Here is a 21,201-nt window from a genome sequence, read left to right as displayed (position 1 = left end):
TTGCTCAAAGCTACTCAGTTAGCTGGAAAAAACGTTGGAATCCTGGCTTCCTGGATGAGGTTCTGGTCGTCTACATTGGGCCTGATAGATTTTTTGGTGAAAGGTCTTTTGATTTAGTCTTGATTTATAAAAACCCTCTCCATATGAATAATGCTATCTGTGTTCTAAGTCAAAACTGTTTTTATGTCACAGTTGATTTGAAATTTACAAGAACAGATGGGACCAAGATAGTACCTGAGTACACCTGGCACAGTTTCTAAGATAAGAAGAAAGAGAGAGAGAGAGAGAGAGAAAGAAAGAAAGAAAGAAAGAAAGAAAGAAAGAAAGAAAGAAAGAAAGAAAGAAAGAAAGAAAGAAAGAAAGAAAGAAAGAAAGAAAGAAAGAAAGAAAGAAAGAAGGAAAGTTAGTTTTCATCTGAGTCTCCTCATTATTAATGTGATATTTTCTTCTCAGCACTTATTGTGCAGTGAACTGGGGCAAGCATTCTGTGAAAGTATTTCCATTAGAAGTCAGTAGAATATGAAGTAATATATTGAAGACAAGTATCCACAGACTTGATAAAACCACTGGCATTTACATCAATTAGTGATAATCTACTTTTAAAAGATCCAGGATCAATGAAGCAGAATAAATTGCCCAGAAACAGATAGTGAGATATGTATGCATTTACTGCTTGATAAATAATGCATCAGCAAACTATAGAGAATGGATTATTTAACAAATGGGACTGAAAAATTAGCTACTTGGGAAATTAAAAGTTTATATTTGCCTGTTGCATGCTAAAAAAAAAAGTGAATTCTCTCTATGGAATAAGGATGGCTTAAAAGGGTAAATGAAAAACAAAGTCAAAGGGCAAAATGAAATTTAAAAAAAAACACATTGTGTTGTTATTTAAGGGTAGAAATCAAACATACAACTTATAGTTGTTTAACTGATTTTTTTTTAATTTGAATATTTCCAAAATCCTTTAGTTAAACTTAAAATATAAAACATTTTTTAAGCTAGATCATTAATTTTTCCATTTTTTCCCATATTTTTATTATTTTCCTCAGAATTTAATGATCTTTTTTCATCCCTTTCCTCAACAGTCCTGTTTTGATTTTTCTGCCAACTTATCAACTATCTACTGTGTTTTATATACGTCTATCCTTAAAATATGCATTTATAAGTTTATTAATTTTTCTCACTATGAAAATATTTGCTCATTAAAAAAATGGAAGCACAGAAAATTTTTTTAAAGAAAACAGTAATCACACAGAAGTTTACAGTTTAACCATTTTATTTTCTCTCCAGCCATTTCCTTTTATTTGGGTGTGGGTTCATCTGTTTGTGTGTACGTATGTAAAAAGGAGAGAGAGAGAGAGAAACTATTAATCAGGGTTATGGTGAATAAGGAATTCTTTAACTCTTTTTATTCTATTTTCATAACAATATTTAGGTCATTAAGGATTCCTCAACAGCAGGAAGACGTACAACTGAGTGAACAGATACACTAACATTTAACCTTTCTCTTTGGGACACTTAGAATGTTTCCAAATTTTCACCATTATAAGTAGTTTTCAAATGAACACAACTTTACAAAACATTTGGGAACATCTCTGATTATTACTAAGCATAAATTTCTAGATTATAGAAATTTTTTCATCTATCTTTTTTCTTATCTTGGCCTGTGTTGGGGAAATATAATTAAAAACAAAATCTTCCAACCCAGAAAACCTGTCCACAAAGGTAGCAGAGAAAGAAAATAGTTTCATTATCGAATAAGCATTAAACCATAATGTGACATGCATCACAGGCAATCTGCTAAGTGACTGCAAAGACAGAAAGAAATCTTACCTTTCTGTAGAGCCACAAAGATACCACCAAGTTCATACATATTTTCAGTATAAATATTTAAGAATCCTTCAAGTAAAAGGATTTGAGAGTGCCTTCGTCACACATAGTTCATCCTCAATTTACCTGGTAATTAGGGTGACCATCTATGTTAGCTAATTTTCTTTATCCAGAGGAGAAACAAGATTCTCACATCTTTATGGCAGGAGGCTGTTTTGCAACATGGAACAAGATACCCACTAAAGTTAGGCTCCTTTTTGCTGACAGAAACTGGAAGATAGTGATGCTTACATTTCAAAGACAGGGCACCTAGGTCCTAGAGAAAAACATTCTTGGTTCATAGAGCTGACAAAAAGCTCTCTAGTTTTTTAAAGAATTTATATACCTTCCAAAAGAGGAGAAAACACAAGTTTTCTAAAATAAAACTCTAAGGTAAAGGAGAGGAGAGAAAATTTCTTCCTTTATTTTCAACAGGGAGAATTAAAGCTCATATTTAATTTGTATTTTTCCTTGCACCAGCTTTTGTTTAATAGAAAAGTCAAATTCCTTTTTATTTCATTTTAAATACAAAACACACCCTTTAAACTATGCCTTTGTTTCAAGAAGTAAGTCCATTGGAAAGAAACATTTCTCTTCAAGTTCTTTAAACCCCACCTTTTGCTTAGAGTGGATTAAAGATGGCTCCAGAGGCAGGACAGGAATAAAGGCGCAGACACAGACGAAGAGAATGGACTTGAGGACACGGGGAGGGGGAAGGGTAAGCTGGAAGGAAGTGAGAGAGTGGCATGGACATATATACACTACCAAATGTAAAATTGATAGCTAGTGGGAAGCAGCCTCATAGCACAGGGAGATCAGCTCGGTGCTTTGTGACCACCTAGAGGAGTGGGATAGGGAGGATGGGAGGGAGATGCAAAAGGGAAGAGATATGGGGATATATGTATACGTATAACTGATTCACTTTGTTATAAAGCAGAAACTAACACATCACTGTAAAGTAATTATACTCCATTAAAGATGTTAAGAAAAAAAAAAAAAGATGACCCCAGATTATTTGATGCTCTTCCCAGGGACATCAAGTATCTTTGACCAATTATAAATCGTAGAAAAGATGCCAGACCTCCTAAAAGGACTGGTGTTTTTCCACTTGGTTCCTTAGAGCCCTCAGCCACCAGGCTAGATGTCTGACTATCTTGTTAGAAAGACACGAAGAAAACCACATGTACGAGTAGAGGAGCCCATCTGAACCCACACTTCCAGATGTCAGTGCCAAGGGTGAGGCAGAGAGCAGGGCTGTTGTTGACTCTAGACCCCAGCTACCAGCTGAAGTCAGTGCCCCAGGCCACCTGAGTGCTACCTGATTTCCTAATCCACAAAGTCATGATATATAAAATGGTTGTTTTTTTAAGTCACCAAGTTTGGGGATAGTTTGCTTCACACCAAGAAATTACCAGATTTCTGAGCTCAGTGCAGAATATTTTTTCTCTCTTCATTCTTCTTTGATAAAAGTAAAAGCATTGTATCAAGATTCAGTGTTAGATCACAGTTGGGTTGTAAGTATGGGCGTCTTCCTTTTCCTCAGAGGGTTTTTTGCCTTTACAGTTGGAGGGCAGTTTTATTTCTAAAGCATTTCTATAATTTAACATCTAATAAATAACAGTTCCTTCTTCAAAGAGGACCTTTGTATTGCTATGGAGAAATATCTACCCATATCTCCACTTTCAAAAACAAAAAAAATGTGTGTGAAATCTGGCCCAATTCAGAAAAAAATAGAGGGAGAAAGATTATTCACTTATGATGCTTGCACAACTACATTCTTACTAGGTTGCATACAAAAAAACAAAGAAAAAATAGTCTTCAACCTTGGGCTTCATTCCTTGCCACCACCCCTCCCACATATCATTTGAAAAATGCAGAAGTAACCCATGAAAGAAGCAACCCTGAGCTACAAAGTTAATGATTTTAGAGGCTAGTGGCTAATAAGGAGGGTGGGGTATCAGGAGAAAAAACAGTTAAGAAAGAGCTGGGTATATGGATGGACTATTTTTTGTTTGTTTATTTTACTTTGTTTTGCTGACTGTATTAATACAGTTTATCCTTTAAAAAATTAAAAATAAACAAGAAAAGTCAATTTTTTTTTAACGTATTGGTAAGAAAGGTTGTATACATTCTTTCTTGAATTAGGACAATGCTCAATTCTGTTTTTTGTTTGTTTTATTTGCTTTGTTTTTCTTTTTATAAAAGATTCTGTTGCCCGTATTTTCATATAAATTTCTTGGAATTTGGAAAGGAGTCAGGAAAAGGGGTGTGGGGCAGAGAGAAGATTTACAATTGAAGGTGATTTGAGGGACAAGGAGGAAGCCCATAAACCTCTTTGTCTATCAAAGACCAAGTGTCCTTCCCAGAATGGAGAAGCAGGGTCAGTTGGTATACATCTGTCTCACAGCTGGACTGGGCTGCACTGAGCTGGGGCTGGCACAGGGATGGTGATTGCTTGCAGCTAGAGGTGGTGGCCAGGATAAGCAGTGTCAAGGGATCAACCACACCTGACAATAAAAGAAGACAAAGGCATTGCAGATGAGCAAGGTCTGTAGGAAATAATTCCTGGATGGCAAAGACATGACATGGAATCTGACAAGGCTAGAATATGGACACTATGGACCCTGTGGCAGAAGATGAAAAGAAACAAGAAGTCTGAGGCTAGAGTTTTAGATGTTCTTTGTTTTGTTTTGTTTCCCATGCTGAATATGTTGAACTTATCCGCAGGACTGGGAAAGCAGCAGTTTAGAACTTGAGGATCAACCTTGACATATTTGTAGTGGTTTCCTGGACATTGATGTTGAGAAGAGTTCCAGAAGATGGCAACTGGAAACCTTCAAACCCTCCTCTCAGTTCTTGTCCAACTAATTCCTTCTGTCTACTGCAAGAGTCATGGCCGACCAAGGCTCCTCTCCTTTCCAACTTCCCCTCCTTGTAGTCTCTTTAATGATTCATTGCTTCCGTATTTCCTCCAGATCAGCCATATGAGTGACACAGCTGCTGGATCTTGGGCTAGCCACAAAATGTCTTTCTTTCTCATTAACAGGGAAATGTAGTTTTTGTTTGGAAAAGACTTATTGGATTATGGTCTTTGCTCTCGCATTTTCTTTAATTATTAATCCACCATCATCTAGCTTCTAGGTTTGTGGTTGAAATATTTGCCAGAAGTAGTATGTTTTTCTTGTTTTGGCTGTTAGGTAATTTCTTATGATTGGTGGAACCTTGCATACTTTCTTTTTGAGGTTGGAATTTAAGACGTTAATACTTTTTTTTTTTCTTTAAGTGATTGCCACTGCTTTCATCTGCTTTTTATTCCTCTCTCTGAATTTTCCCCTTAGGTCCTTGAACTTGTTCTCCAAGTTCTTTATATTTTTCCTTATGAGTTACATCTTTTTCTCCTTAACTTTTTCTATGATTGCTCTGTGTTTGGAGCTTTTCTTCTACTTGATCTTCCAAACCTCCAGTTTTTCCCACAGCACTGACCTCCCTCAAGGCTTCCTTCCCTGCAGACTTTTTAAATGTGAAAGTTATGTTATTTCAGGAAAAAGAAGCTCTTTAATTCTATGATTCAACCTCCCTTTGGCTCTTACAGCTAGAGTTTGTTTGTATAAGACATCCCTCTTTCCCAGGAGATCATTTCCTCAAAGATCCTCTGCCAGTTGTGGGCACTCAGTTTACACTTCCTTTTTCTGGTTGTTGAGTCCCATTTGGTGTTAAGTGATTCTAGGATCTCTTTTTTTGTGGAAGTTAAGTTGTTGTAATTAGCAATAGCCCACCGTAGGGTGACAGGGATTCTCATTGTTGGCTGGTGATCTAATGACCTGAAAGTTGCTGTCTCTCTCTTGGGGCCCTGGGATGTACCCTCTCTGCCTCTCTCTCCCTCTCTCTCTTTCTCTCTCAATATCCTCACTCTCAGTGACAGTTCTCTCCGAGGCCCCAGGACAAGCAAGAAGCTACCCTGTACTTGAGTCTCCCACAGTTTTGCTGGCCCTGATTATCCACCTTGAGACTACACAGGTGTACAAATGCCACCCTCCTTCAAAGACTATTTATGAAGCAGGTAAGGCCCACATTTCTCTTCCTGCTTGTCTCACCCCAGCACAGGGCTTTGGGCCTAGCCTTAGGCCTCTGCACCAGGAATCTCTTGCTTCTCATGACTCTCAGAATTGAACACAGTACTGCTCTTTCCTTCTGGAATCTGGCAGGGCCTGAAGCTTTGCAGAAAGCTGGTCTCTTTGCTCTGCCTGTTGGCTGGGTCCCAGCTACTGCTCTGCTTTGCACAGTGGGTGGTGGGATCAGAGTGGGGAGGAGGGGCTTGCAGAAATATTGTTCCAGCAGCTCTTGGAGGCCTTCTCAGGGAAAGGAAGGAGGCCTGGAGAATTTGAAATATGATATGAGTCTAAAAAATAGAATATATTCCAAGGAAAAAGGTAATAAATATCAGGAACTGAGAATCAGTAAATTCTGTAGAAGTTGGGAGGGAGGAGAGAGAGGAGCTTAGGGGTAGCAAAGACTGATGATGAGGTTTACCCTGGGACTCAGGGAGAAAGGGTACTGGGACCAGTGAGTCTTAGGGAGGCTTGGAGTTGGGACAGTGAGATGACACTTATTGTGCAGAAAGTTAACTCTGGGAGAGATGTCTCTGGACAATATTACAGTAGGAAGAGTACAACCTCTTGGATTAGGGGAGGTATATATATATATATATATATATATATATATATATATATAAAATCTTTGATACTCAGTATTCTCATGATTTCTTAAGTAATTCATAGAATTCTTAGAGGATTGATGTGGTAAGAAAAGAAAAGGCCAAGCACCTGGGAGGCTTGCAATGAAGGCTACATTTCTTGCTCTTGTCTCTGGTTAGACTGAAAATTCTTTGAGAACAAAAACTGTCTTGGCCATCCCCATATCCCTAGCACTTAAGGTAATGCAGCTTAATACCAATTTTTGCAGTGTGGGAGGGGGTCATTTTGGATACAGATTCAGCAGAAGTGGTTCAGGGTAGGGGCTGCAGGTGGTACAGTATGAAAAAGAAAAAAGTCCAGCTGTAAGCTGAGGGCATAAAACTATACTCCCCACCTCCCTGTGTTCTTTTTGTCACACCACATTTTTTCTTCATAAGACTAGAATATCAAACATCCTTTCTGTACATAATTTGCCACCAGTCAAACCATTTCCTTATACCAGTGCATATTTTTCAGGATATTAAAGAAGACGTTTGGCATATGAATTATTCTAGTTTTGGACATCCATTTTATAATTGTTATCATACTCGTTATACACTGATGTTACTCTGTGATAAAGTTTGCCATGAAGATTATAAGACAGATTTTCCTTCTTGTCTCTTATCATCTGCTAAGGCATTTGGATTTACCTTACAGGCAATGGAGCATTCCTACAAGGATTATGGGCAGAACGTGATGGGGTCTGACTTGCATTCTAGAAAGAACTGAGCTAGGAAAATGGAGGGTAGCTGGAGGAAAGCGTAACACAAGTCTAGAGGGTAGGAAAGAGAGATGTTAGTAAGGTGGAAAGTTGGAGAAAGATTTCAGAGATACTCAAAAGGTGATGCCACAGAAAACTAGCAATGTTAGAATTCTGCTTTAGGGAAAAGAAGATGAAAAGAATAAACTGAGTTTGAGATATTCAGGAGAGCTTTCTAAGTAAAAAGGATGTTTGATTAAAGGCTGGGGCTTAGAAGATTGGACTTTTTTTTTTTCTCCAAAATGCTTAGTTAGTTTTCCTTTATTTCTGCTCTTATGAATGTTTTGACCCAAAATTGCCTAAGGTAAATTGGTATTAGGCTATTGGAAAATCACCAATCTCAGAAAAACACTAAGTCTTCACAACTAACAGTAGTTAAGCAAGTCATTTTCACATACAAAAATCAGTTTGTAAACTAGACATTGCTGAAGAAAATCTACTTGCCCTGAAGAAAAAGAGCATGGACTGTGAAATCAGACAGTCCTTATTTTTTCTCTCGACTCTATTGGGTAATTAGTAAACTGTTCTGAGGGGCCCTCATCTGTGATTGAACTAATCATATCAATCTCATAAAAGATTTAATGATATAATTCATATAAAGAAGTAGAGGTCCTAATATGTAATGCATGTCCCTAAAACATTACCCACTGTTATTAATTAACACTACTTCTCAGAGGTAGAAACATATTTAGCTATAGAAATTTTTTACATAAATGGCTATTACAAACATAATATTTATAGGATATAGATTTTGGGGGGTAACCTATAGCATTATCTTAATAAATTACAAATATCTGCATCAAATATTAGTATGGGAATCCAATCATTGTAAGGTTGTTAAATGATATATACTTTATATTCTCAAAAATTAATGCTGAATCTATCTTTATCTTTAAAATGTGACTTTGATAGTCTTTCTTCAAAACTGCAAAGATGAAAATATCAAGTTTTTAAACTCTACAAGTTAAGAAAATAGAAAAAGTGGAGAATAATGAAAGACTATAAACTTAATATAAAAAGACACAATTTATTAATACAAAAGACATAAAGCAGGTAACATATATAGTCATTTAAGGTAGAAAAATGTAGATACAAACTTTCAAATCCATTAACTGTTGGATCAAATTTGGGGAAAACACAAGATATAGTAATTCTATACCTTAGTAAAATTGAACAAAAATGGAACAAATTAAAAATTTTATCTTTGAAGGACTTAAATGACAATTTTGACTTAAGTATCCACATAGGAGAAGATACAGTTCACAAGGGACAGCTCAGTTTTGTTTTTTAATAAGCAAATAAAGACATATTATTTTTCTCTTCTGTTATTTACATTAATGAAAACCCAAAGTCTGTATACAAATAGTTATTAAAATATTCATATACATGTATGATTTCTTGTCAAAATGTATCCTTCTCCAGCCACAAAAACTTAAAAAGAAGAAAAAAATTTTTCACCTTCCTGAAGTCTTTAATGTTTCTAAGACTATAGTTTTATCTTTCTTCTTAGTATAGCTCTGGAAAAGCAGTTTGAATGCAAAGCCCCTTGACAAAATAGCTGCCTTTTAAAAGCTGTTCATTTAATATACAAGAAAAGGAAGGCCTCTGGGGAATGAGGATAAAGGAGTTAGGATTTCTAACTCCTGGGCTGAAAAATAGGATCTCAAAAAACCATTTAGTTCCCTTTACACTGCTGATTAAAGCCTTCATTTTAACCTTCATTATAAATCAAGTGCATTCATCACTAAGCTGTTTTTAAACAATTAATATTAACCTTCTTCAATCTTATCCCTGGTTCCCCTGAAAAGCAATAGTTGAATTCTATTTATTCAGTGTAATGAATCAGTGTTTCATTTAAAATAGAACGATATAAGCCTGTCTCTATTTATGCGACATAAAAATGTCACTCTCATCTATATGCATAACGCTATGCCATAAAGAAATCACAGTTGTAAAATAATCGTCTTTAACAATGTCATTTTGAAGTAACTGATAAAAGGAGAAAACAGCATGAACTATTTTAGAAAACAAATGACTGCACTTTCTAGAACAATCAGAGCAATGTGTATAATATCTCATTCAGCTGAAATCGCTTATAGAATCATAAAGAGCTGATACACAGTTCCTGTAATTAATAGCAGGCAGTTAAGAACAGCAAATCAGTGTTTTGGGGGGGGTTCCATTTTTAGAAAATAGTGGATATTTTTGTCATCTGCATGGCTTTATAGCTAGTTTAAAAATATACACAACTACACATACTGACTTTTGGAGTACACACTCGGTGACTTCTTTTCCATGTGATAGCTTTTCTGGGTCGTTCGGTGGGAAGGTATGGAATATCTGTAGCTACTGCTTTTTTCATTGCAACAAGAAACACAACAGAACAGTGCCCCTCCAGCGATCAGCACCAGTGCCGTGGCCCAGCCTATGTAGAGGGCTTCTCCCAGCTCACGTTTTTGGGCAATATCCACTATTGGGTTGTAGAAGTCTCTGATGATGGAATTGGCAACCCAGCTCACAGGGATGAGCACCACAAGGCCAGTGACGATGAAGACTACTCCAGCCGTTAGCAGGATGTAACCCTTCACCTTCTCATCATCCCCGGTGCATCTGGTGCACTTCATGCCAAGGACCGCCATCATGAAAGCCAGGAAGGACAGCACAGAGGCAGCACACATCAGTCCTCTGGATGCCTGTAGGTCCGGAGAGAGAGCCAGCAGGGAATCGTAGATTTTGCACTGCATTCTGATATTAGCGTGCCTCATGCAATTCATCCACAGTCCTTCCCAGAGGTTTTCAAAAACCACAATGTTGCTTCCAATGAAGGCAGACACTCTCCACTGAGGCATGATGGTGACAGCCACTGTCCCCACCATTCCAACACCACCAAGCACCAGTCCAGCGATTTGCAGGGCATAGGTAGCCATTCTCCTCCAGGATGGATTTTATCTGACTGGACTCCTGAGCCGGTAGGGCTACTCTGAAGCAAGGTTCTCTGAGTCCCAGGGGAGAAGAGTTTTCCTGTAGTAATGAACTCAGAACTCAGTGTTTTTTCAAATAAGAGCTGCTGTGCTACTTCTAACCAGATTAAATCCAGTGTTGGCCGGCTGAGGTGCCCACTCACCCTCACTTCACTGACTACCGCAGGTAAACTTACAAATCAGGTGGGGCAACTTTCTCAGCCAGTAAGAGGGGGATGGTAACTCAGGTGTGTCTAAGCCCGCAAGAGATACTTTGGAACTGCTAGACCTGCACATAAACATTCTTTGTACTTCTCATTTGTCCAAGAAGACAGCAGTATATTTACCTGGAGGCATAATTAGGAATGCTTGCACGATCATCAAGAAATGCATCAATCCCTTGAGATGTGAAAGTTGCAACTTGTACTGGCAATGCGGAAACTTTTAGTAAGAGCTGCTGTGACGAAGACACAAAATAAAATCTCTGCCTAAGAACTTTGCTAGGACTGTCACAGTGCCAAAGTGAAAGGAGAGCAGAGGATTGATAGATTGCTCATACCTGAGAAACCACATTCTTTGGGACACATATGATCCAAGTGTTTGATTTAATTTGTCTACAACTTCAAAGCAACCTTGACTGTAGTGAAATCAGGGAACAGATCATGCCAAAGGACAAAATAAGGCTCAAGTAATTAAATATACAACGTCGTCCTCCTCCACGGCACCGAACACATGTTGTTTTCTTTTGAGCCAGGGAGACTACTCATTAGTATTTTCCTGATAATCTTGATTTCTAAGGAAAAAAAATTGCAGAAGCAAGAAAAAAGAATCCATGCGATTTTCTTCTGGTTTCTTCTTCTGGATTCTTACGTAGCAAGCACTCACAATAGCAATTAAATGATGCAGTGGCTTACAGGCTGCTAGCTTATTCTGTGGCTCTATCTTTACTACTCTGTCTTCCTAGACCTAAGCAACTAGAATTCTACAGATGGTGTAAGCATCCTAAGTCTATACAAATGGCTGATATTTCTAAATAAGTATTTACAGGACAAAATGACTATATTCATTGAATCAACTAAATTTGTCAATTAAACTTGTCTTTAATACCATGTCTGCAGGAGGAGGTAGAAACCCCTAATGTAATGCATTTTCAACGGTCTCATCTCAAAATAATAACGATGACAACAGTGGAGCTAAAATATACATGTTGATCTGGGAAAACTCCACTAGCGATTTTCTTCTGGAGGGCCCTTGAATGTACTGTCCTGTCTTTCCATACTTCAAACGCTAATTTCCTTCCATTTTTACATCATAAAAATGATCTTTTATTTACAATTTTGCTTCTTCTCTGCGTCCTTGTACTATCTTAAATCTGAGTATGGAAGAAAGCATCCCCTGCTCACTTGTTAAACTTTGAAAATTTAATGGTCCAAAAAATCTTAGTGGTTTACAGAGGTTAAAACAAAAGTACTTTGAAGGAGGGGAAGAAAAAGATGTCAAAATAAACTGTCTTCTAAAAAAAAAAAAAAGTAGGAATGTCTGGTAAGCCCAGTTGTTATTATTTTATTAGACTGGACCCATTGAAATTAAGAAAAAAATAAAAGCTGATATTTACAGTAATTTTCCTCATTTGTTGGCCTCATTTAAGGACGAACCTAGAGCATATCCCTTTTGATAACAGAAAATATCTAGCATTTTCTCCCTCAGGTTTGTTTCAGGTACAGACTTGTGGTGGAGGGGGAAATAAGTTAACCTTGGAAAAGTAATCTGTAATCCATAAAAAGAGAGTTGAAATCAAAACAGCAGATTATTATTATTTTTATCTTGAATTGCCAACCTGGGCAAAGGGAATGACTTGACAGAATTGGAAAATGAAAAAGGAATGACATAACTGGTTGAGATAATGACAAACTAAAACTATATATATATATATATATATATATATATATATATATACATACATATATATATATTTTATATATATATATACACACACACATATATACACATATATGTGTGTATATATGTGTATATATATTTACATTTGTAGGGAAGCAAATCAAAATCTCTAAATTCATGTGACTTGTTTTTTAGGAGTCCATTTGAATATTGCAGAATATCTACATAAAAACAGGAAAACGTGATAGAAATAGGTATCTACATATTTGAGAGCCTCAGCCTTCACCTAGGAGCTGCCTCCTAGGTGTGGATTGATGTACCCGTTGCCTTCATGCACTATCAAACCTCTCTTCCTTGAAGCATTAAGCTTTATTTACCAAGACCTTATTTCACACAAAAATATTTCCCCCATTTCAAAACTATTGGTACTTTACTCCTGAAATTTTCTTAGCCAAAAGATTACGATCAGAATGAGAAATCAACCTTGGGTTCGCATTAGAATAATTATAGAGTTAGCTGTCCTATCAGGAACTAGCCCAGGGCCTTCAGGCAGGTTTCTTATCACACAGCGATCCAGTTATCCCCGTGATATTCTGAAATAACTGTGCCCTAAAGGTCAGAGGAAATGAGAAAGACAGGGAAAAATGGCAATACTAAGTTTTCTAGGGACAGAAAGCCCTAAATTCAGAGCTTAAAAAGTCAAGTTCACTGTTTACTGACTTTTCTGTAATACTATGTCCCTGAGGTGATTAACTTGTATACAAAATTCAGATAGCAATAATGCTTAGAGAATTAGCTGATTAATAACATTTTCTAATCTTCTTTAATTTAGAACTACAGAGCAACTTACAGAGATTGTTCTATCATTTGTATTCCATTTTTAGGAAGAACCAAAATATTAACAAGAACCCAAGAAAGAAAAGCATGCCCATGTTGACCCACTATGCTCCCCTTGTCTCTTGAGATCTCCCTTTTGTCTACATTATCAAAAGCATGATTTAAGTTTAGCAATTAAATTTACTAAATTAAATTTAGTCCTGACAGCTACATAACACATGCAAATGCTTCTTCTTTATAAATGATAGCACACAATGTCGCTGTCAGACTGCTCTTGTTTTTGTCATCCTTACTGTTACAGCAGTTAATCTTTAACCAACAACTCTTTAGTCTGGGGTTCCTATTAGTTCTCATCACTACTTGAAATAATCTTTGTTTCTGCCCATCAAGCCATTGCCAATTTCTACTGTTTTCTGAATTTTTTCTTGTATTTATATTTTTTAAAGATTTTTATTTATTTATTTTAATTTTTATTGGAGTATAGTTGATTTACACTATTGTGTTAGTTTCTGCTGTACAACAAAGTGAATCAGTTATATACATGAATATATCCACTCTTTTTTAGATTATTTTCCCATATAGGTCATTCTTTTTTCTCTGTTGTGTTGAGAGCTTTCAACCTGTGTTTATTTTTAATTATTTTTCACGTTAATTAACTGTACTTGGCTGACCCTCTTGTCCTGGGAAAAAGAAGATTACATATCAATAGGTATCTTTGTTTGCTGTTCCCAAAATAATCTTGGGCATTGCCACATGTTCTTGAACTATCATCCTATTTGTCTTTGTGATGTTCTCTGCTCTCAAAGTTCTGTAGCCATTAGCAGTTCTCTGTATTCACCACCTCTCTACGGTTTATATTTACTCTGCTTAAAAATGAACTCCTTTCCATATAATAATTGCTGTGTCTTAGTTCAGGCTGCTTTAACAAAATACAATAGACTGTGTGGCTTAAACAACAGACATTAATTTTTCACAGTTCTGAAGTCTAGGAAGTCTGAGATCAGGGGGCCAGATTGTGGAGTTCTGGTGAGAGCCCTCTTTGTGGTTTGCAGTTGGCCATCTTCTTGCTGTGACTTCTCATGGCAGAGAGAGTGAGAGAGCTCTATTCTCTTTCCCTTCTTATAAGGGCACTAATCCTATGATGAGGACCCTACTCTCATGACCTCATCAAACCTAATTACCTCCCAAAGCCCCCACCTCTAAATACCATCACACTGAGGATTAGGGTTCAATATATGAATTTTGGGGGGACACAAACCTGCAGTCGCTAACATCTAGCTACTAACAAATCCAAGCAATTAAGTTCACATAATTCTGAAAAGTCTTTTCTTCTTGTCTCAGGAGTCCTTTTTGTTCCAAAGTTAATAAAAAATATAGAATGAACATAAATAAAAAATACACAATGGGAATAATGATTATTGAAATGTTTTTGTCTTTCTCCTACTTTTCATTGCATTTTTAAAAAATTAAAATCTGGGCTTCCCTGGTGGCGCAGTGGTTGAGAGTCCGCCTGCCGATGCAGGGGACACGGGTTCGTGCCCTGGTCCGGGAAGATCCCACATGCTGCGGAGCAGCTGGGCCCGTGAGCCATGGCTGCTGAGCCTGCGCGTCCGGAGCCTGTGCTCCGCAACGGGAGAGGTCACAACAGTGAGATGCCCGTGTACCGCAAAAAAAAATAAATAAATAAATAACAAAATAAAAAATAAAATCTGACTTGCAGTGAATTCTGACATATTTTGGGAGATAGGTCCACATGTTTTGTTGCATGTAGTGTATGTGATAATCCCACTAAAGGACAGGGAATTCAGGGAGATCTTCTTTTTTTTTTAATTAAGCTTTATACTGTGGGAATTCTTTTCACTAAATTGATGAGCAATCTCTATAGACTAATTGACATGAAACATCCTCCTTCTAATGATTTGTGAAAATTTCTTTTAAAGCTGCTGAAATTTCCTAGTAATAACAATAGTTACGGAGTATTAAATGATCCCTATGTCACAGGTTACTTACATGCACTACATCTTATATTTAAAACCTCCCTATGAAGTAAGGGTTATTAGCCCCCTTTTGTAATTGAATAAATTGAAACTCAATAGAGACTGTGCCTTTTCTAAGGTCACACAGCTTTTGCTTGCTGAATCCATAGAAATAGAACCTAGATTCAGACCTAAATTCCATGTTTTTTTTCTGTATTGTCTACAATCTCCTGAAGGAAATTAGAGAAAGAAAATCTCTTATATAAACACATATGATCAAAGTTAATGAAAAACAAAATTTGTTCAACACATTTTTTTTCCATGTAGTGCATTATTGAGAACTATTTGCATGGTCAAGCTTTGTGATTTCTTTTTTTTTTTTTCAAATATCTGATTCATTGATATTTGAAATATATATCTTTTGATACTCTTTTCAGAGAAATTTCTCCTGGGGAAGACACACCACAGTTATTCCTTGTTTAGAGTTTCAGAGAGTTCCCCACTCAGAAATCATTATAGGGCACCCCTTCTTATCCATCTCTCATTATCATCTTCATCTTGACAGTTTCTTAACTACAGACTAGGTTGTGGTACTTAATGATCTAACCATTGCTGGACACATATTTGGCTAAAATGAGAATTAAACAATTTTAGTGCAATGAAGTGAAGAGCTTCATGTATCAGCACCCTCAGCTTATTGTAATACAGGAAAACTTTCCTTTGTGTTTTATAGGACTTGGTGATCAACAGAGGTAGGACATGATACCTTTATTAGTTCACTAAAATTGTTCTTTTCAGTGACTCAGGAACAACTTTTCTGTCTTTGACAAAAAGCCAAAAATGAAAAACATTTGTAAGTTGCGTAAAACTGCATTCCACATGGTTATTTTTGGAATTGTTTGAAAACAATTTTCTTAAACTTTTCATCTCATGTCACAATTCTTTTTATTGAAATGTAAAGAATGATGTGCACCTTTGAACGAGGAAAACAAAGCGTCCATGACAGAATTTATTTATTTATTTGGCTGCATCGTGTCTTAGTTGCGGCACACGGGATCTTGGTTGCGCAAGTGGGATCTTTGTTGAGGCATGCAGGCTCTTCATTGCAGCACGCGGGCTTCTCTCTAATTGTGGCATGCGGGTTTTCCTCTTCTCTAGTTTTGACGTGCAGGCTCCAGGGCATGTGGACTCTGTAGTTGTGGTGCGTGGGTTCCAGAGCGTGTGGGCTCTGTAGTTTGTGGCACGCAGGCTCTCTAGTTGTGGTGCGTGGGCTTAGTTGCCCCGTGGCATGTGGGATCTTAGTTTCCTGACCAGGGATCGAACCTACGTCCCCTGCATTGTAAGGTGGATTCCCATGGGACCACCAGGGAAGTCTCCATGACAGAATTCAGAAATAAAATCATCATCTCCCTTAAGAGAGGAGACAAATTTCTGGCCAAGTGGAGACATTCATTGGGACCAGAAATGGTAACATCTGATAATGAATAGGGCCAAAAAAGAACATTTCTCATAATTTAATTTTGAATCCACAGCAATTCACATCAAGTTTAACTCAGGTTAACTACAAAAAGGAAAAGAAAAGACAAAGCATGTAAGATAATATCTTCAATATGATTACATATGCTTAAAATATTTTTTAAAATATTATGTAATACTATTATGCTTCAATAAATAATAAGTTATATTAAAAATTAAGATTATTAAACTATATAATATATTAATTAATTATACGATTTGATCCTTCCAACTACCTTATTAGAACAGTACTATTATTATATCAGTTTTATTAAGGAAACTCAGACTTAATGAAGTTTAAATAAATGGCCCAAAGTCCCACAACTAACTAGTAGAAAGGTCAATGTAGGAACTCAAGTCTGTCAGATGTCTGAGGCCATGCTCTTGAGCCAGTATGTCCTTACAGACCTGCCTCCAAATCAGACTCATTGCGTGCATCATTTTATAGTTTTATGTCTTGCTGTTCTCTGGAATAATGCTCTGCACATTGTGGGTTTTCAATAGCATTTGAAGCAGGACGGACAGTAGTAATAAGTTGTCTCCTTTCCCTACAGCAAGAGCCATTGTTCAATATGAGAACCATAAGATGAAAATTTATCATTGAAAAGGCCACACACATGGAAAACACACAAACACACACGTCCTTATGAGCAAACAGTGAAAATGGGAGCTTAAGAAATGACTTTCTCTTGTAAAGTTGGAGTTAACAGGACTGGGTAATGTAATTAACCAGGCAAATAGAGCTAGGCCTATTACTGGTTAATTTACAAAACAATTAACCTTCCACTTAAAATTCAAGTTAAGATTCTGTCTGCCTTAGGCAACCAGTGTTTGCAAATTTTGATAGGGTTAGACATTAACTGTTTTACTTAAAACCAACTTCAGACCACACTGGGTAAGAATATTATTGGAACAAGCAGTGCATGGTATTCTTGAGTCTTAGCTATTAAAAGAAAAAGAAAATATTGCAACATACTACAACATGCTGGACTTCCTAATATCTGTTCAATGAGAATATGAGAAAAATTTAAAGCTGTACAACTTCTATCTCAAATAGATAGAGAATTTGTAATTTTTGCAAAATTTTCAAAATGATGACTCATGAAACATCTTCTGAACATTTCCAACCATCCAACAAATATACTATGTACAAGACACCATGATAGACACTGAGGATCAAGAAATAAATCATAGTCTCTGCTTTTTATAGTTTTTATATTTGCAGAGCAGTGAGGGGGCAGTGGGAAAAAGAAATGCTGGGTCAATTACAATTGTCATAATAAACCAAGTCTTTAAAAATGATATTAATAACATCTGTTCACGATTATACAGCTTTAAAAATGCCAGATTTGTTTGTTCCAGAATGGTAAACAAAAGCACATCCTTTGGTCTTTTAGGTATAGGTCCATTTCAGGGAGTTGCAAGAACACTACCAAATGTTGCTTTTGAGGACCTTTTGATAGAGTGGCTGTGTGTTTTTCTACTCTTATGGTGTTATTGCAATACTGCAGCCTCTGGTCTCCTGAAGAGCAGGAGCCTTGCCCTGCTGTACATTCCCAAATTTCACCCAGCACTCAGACCACGAAAGACACTAGATAATTTAGTGCTGACTTGAGTCAGGGTCAGGAGTTTGGTGCTGATCTGGTCAGTAGATCTCGCCTTTTTCATGGTAAGGCACTCTACCAATGATCCAAACCATTCTTTTGACTTTGAAAAGGCACACCATTAACTGCACAAGCAGGTAAGGAGAACAGCCTGTCTTCACTCCACGCAAAAGCAGCTCTAAGGCATTTGGGGCCTTTAAATGAAATCAAACAACCCATGAAAAGCACCTCCAGGAGACTGTAAACATTCAGCAGAGGCAAGTCAACTGTCCGGGGTAGTTACACAACTTCCTGGCTCATTCACCCTGCTATTTCTTGTTCTTATCTTCCCTTTTCTCTGACCCTTGCTCCTTTATGATCTTCTTAAGGATTCCTGCTCCAGGGACTTGTATGTGACTACTGAACTGGCTTCTGGAAGGTTCTCTCAGGCAGTTTCAGCTAGCCCTCTGGTCTCTCATACTCCTGAACATTCCATCTCTTTCCTTTGTTGCTCAACTGGTTGGTCCTGCCCTGTCAGGCTTCCCTCCAAGTTAAGAGCTTGGAACAGGGAAGAGTGTCTTTGTATACAAGAGCAGGATGGAAAATAGATCCAAAGCAGGTGTGAGTGATCCTCTGCGCACCTCATGCTATAGCTGAGGATTCATTCAAAAGACCCATGAAAAACAGAAGCCATCTCTGTTCTACCTACCCTTGTAGCAAAGTATTGCATAGTGCCTGGCACATAACAAAACTCTCCATATTTATTTAATATCACACAGATAGTGGTGAAATCTCTATACCCCAGTTTTTGATATCTCCTTGGTGACTCTTGGTAACCAGGACACTCTGGCCAAGAAAACTGCCTGTTGCTCATGTATGCATTGGTTTATTTTTATTATTGTTTGTTTTTCCCAATAGAATGTAAATGCTATGGGAAAAGTGACTTTGTCTTGTCCCCTGATCTTATATCCAACCACTAGACATTACCTGGTTCATAGTAAGAGCTCAGGAAATATTTGCAATAAATGAATAGTAGCATTTCAGAAAAAAACACTAAGCACATAGAATTTTGTTAATCTCCTACATGTAAGTTACATCACTTTGTCATACTTTTTCAGGTCAATACCTAAGCAGAGAAGAATCTAAAATACTACTCAGCTCTGGCTCTATCAGCCTTTCACTACACAGTTAGCTCTACCCTTTAAGAGGTGGAAATAACATCCCAGTCGGCCCATGTATTTTGCTTCAGCATTCATCAAGTTTGAGTATTTTCAGCAAAAGACTTCCATTTTCTTATTTGTTCTACCTCCCTTCTCTTTTCTCAGTACACAGATCCCCATTTTTTGGTAGTGCTTACTATTAGTAATCGAATACTCTTTCAGTTATCTTGGCAAATATTGGTAAATTGGGAATCTAGGTTACCATTTTTGTTAAATATATAATTTTAATATACTGGAAAATTATCACTTATTATTCTCTAAATATACTAAAATAATAGAAAAAAGATATAGAATGTTAGGAAGTTAAAAAAAATAGAGTACTTATATATTTTTTAACTTTAGAAAGAGCCTCTATGTATCTTTCATGCATTTTCTCAAATGGAAAAAGCAAAATTTATTCCCTTCCCTACTATTTAGGAGTAGTTCTGATGTTTCAGGAACTTTACTTTACTTTGCTCATCTTCAAACTAGAATTCTTATGAGTCAATGATGTTGCGGGAAGGGGTTTCATTTAGGAGTAATAAGCTACTTCAGTAGTAATCTCAATTGCATCAGCCTGCCTTCATCTATTTGCCTTGTTGTGATTTACTCTGAACTCAGAACGGGAAGGGAAAGAACTTCCACTACAAATGAGTGTATGATCAGTCCATAAGTCCCTATTACTGGGGACTTCTTTGGCTTCCAATGAACAGACTAACTTAGGTATAAAACTTGAAACAGTGATTTTATTTGAAAATAATTAGAAATGTGCATGGATTACTGTTTAAGTGTGTGTGTTTCCCTTATTTTTCAGTCAAAATTTGTCTCAAATTTTATACTGTTTTGAGCAAAGATTTTTAGAATTAGCGAAACAGAAAAAAACTTTTAAAGTATGCTTTTGGTACCTCAAATTGTGGACAGTTGTTCTCCTGGGGATTGTAACATAGGAGTGCTTATATGTGTATGAGTGGGGTTATAAAGGAAAGACTTTCAGATTCTGTAGATTCTATGTTGTTTGAATTCTGTACATGAGAATATGTCCATGTAGTACAAAATAATAAATAAATAAAGTTTTTCATGTAACATTTATCTAAATATAAATATGGTTCTTATGGTTCCCTTGAGATTCAGATTCCATTTAAATAACATGTATTGATCCTCTAACACACGCTAGAAACATTACATATACTATTGTAATTGAATTAGTCTATTCTTTAATTTGGAGATAGTAAACCACCTTTGGCATTTAAAAAAAAAAAAAATCCCTGGTGGTACAAGTTTCATAAAGGAAGGGGCATTCTCCTTACAAAGGAATTCACAGCTGATTCTCTGGGGTTGTAATGGGAGCACCCAGAGTAGAAGAGAATAGACTTACAGTGAATAGACTTATTCAGTGAATACACTTATTCCTACAGTGAAAAGATCAGAAGAAAAAGGCAGCAGTCCAACTGGATTTTGACATCCCCAAGCTTTACTTTCACAGACCATTTTCTCACTTTACATCTTTTTTTTTTTTTTTTTCCCGTATGTGGGCCTCTCACTGTTGTGGCCTCTCCAGTTGCGGAGCACAGGCTCTGGACGCAGGCTCAGCGGCCATGGCTCACGGGCCCAGCCGCTGTGCGGCATGTGGGATCTTCCTGGACCGGGGCACGAACCTGTGTCCCCTGCATCGGCAGGCGGACTCTCAACCACTTCGCCACCAGGGAAGCCCTCACTTTACATCTTGACACACGTAACTCATCTACATATTTGTTATGTTCTGTGGCCACACTCTACCAACCTTCACTCTAAGTTTGAAATCCCAATTACAATGATTCCTTTGTGTCAGGCACTGGTCATCATGGAAAATGTTAAATCAGTCAACAAA

General features: G+C 37.0%; 1 protein-coding gene across 1 annotated transcript; it reads right to left on the bottom strand.

Annotated features, from left to right (window-relative positions):
• Positions 1-9,614: 9,614 nt before the first annotated feature.
• On the bottom strand, positions 9,615-10,292 carry CLDN8 (claudin 8; the record flags this gene model as incomplete). Its single annotated transcript, XM_082839114.1, has 1 exon — positions 9,615-10,292. The coding sequence occupies one exon, from the start codon at positions 10,290-10,292 to the stop codon at positions 9,615-9,617; it is 678 nt and encodes a 225-aa protein (XP_082695240.1).
• Positions 10,293-21,201: the final 10,909 nt, after the last annotated feature.

The sequence above is a fragment of the Leucopleurus acutus genome (assembly GCF_964270905.1).
Source record: "Leucopleurus acutus genome assembly, chromosome: 5".
Taxonomy (NCBI): domain Eukaryota; kingdom Metazoa; phylum Chordata; class Mammalia; order Artiodactyla; family Delphinidae; genus Leucopleurus; species Leucopleurus acutus.
Note: the sequence above shows the minus strand (reverse complement) of the source record. Positions and strands in the feature narration are given on the sequence as shown.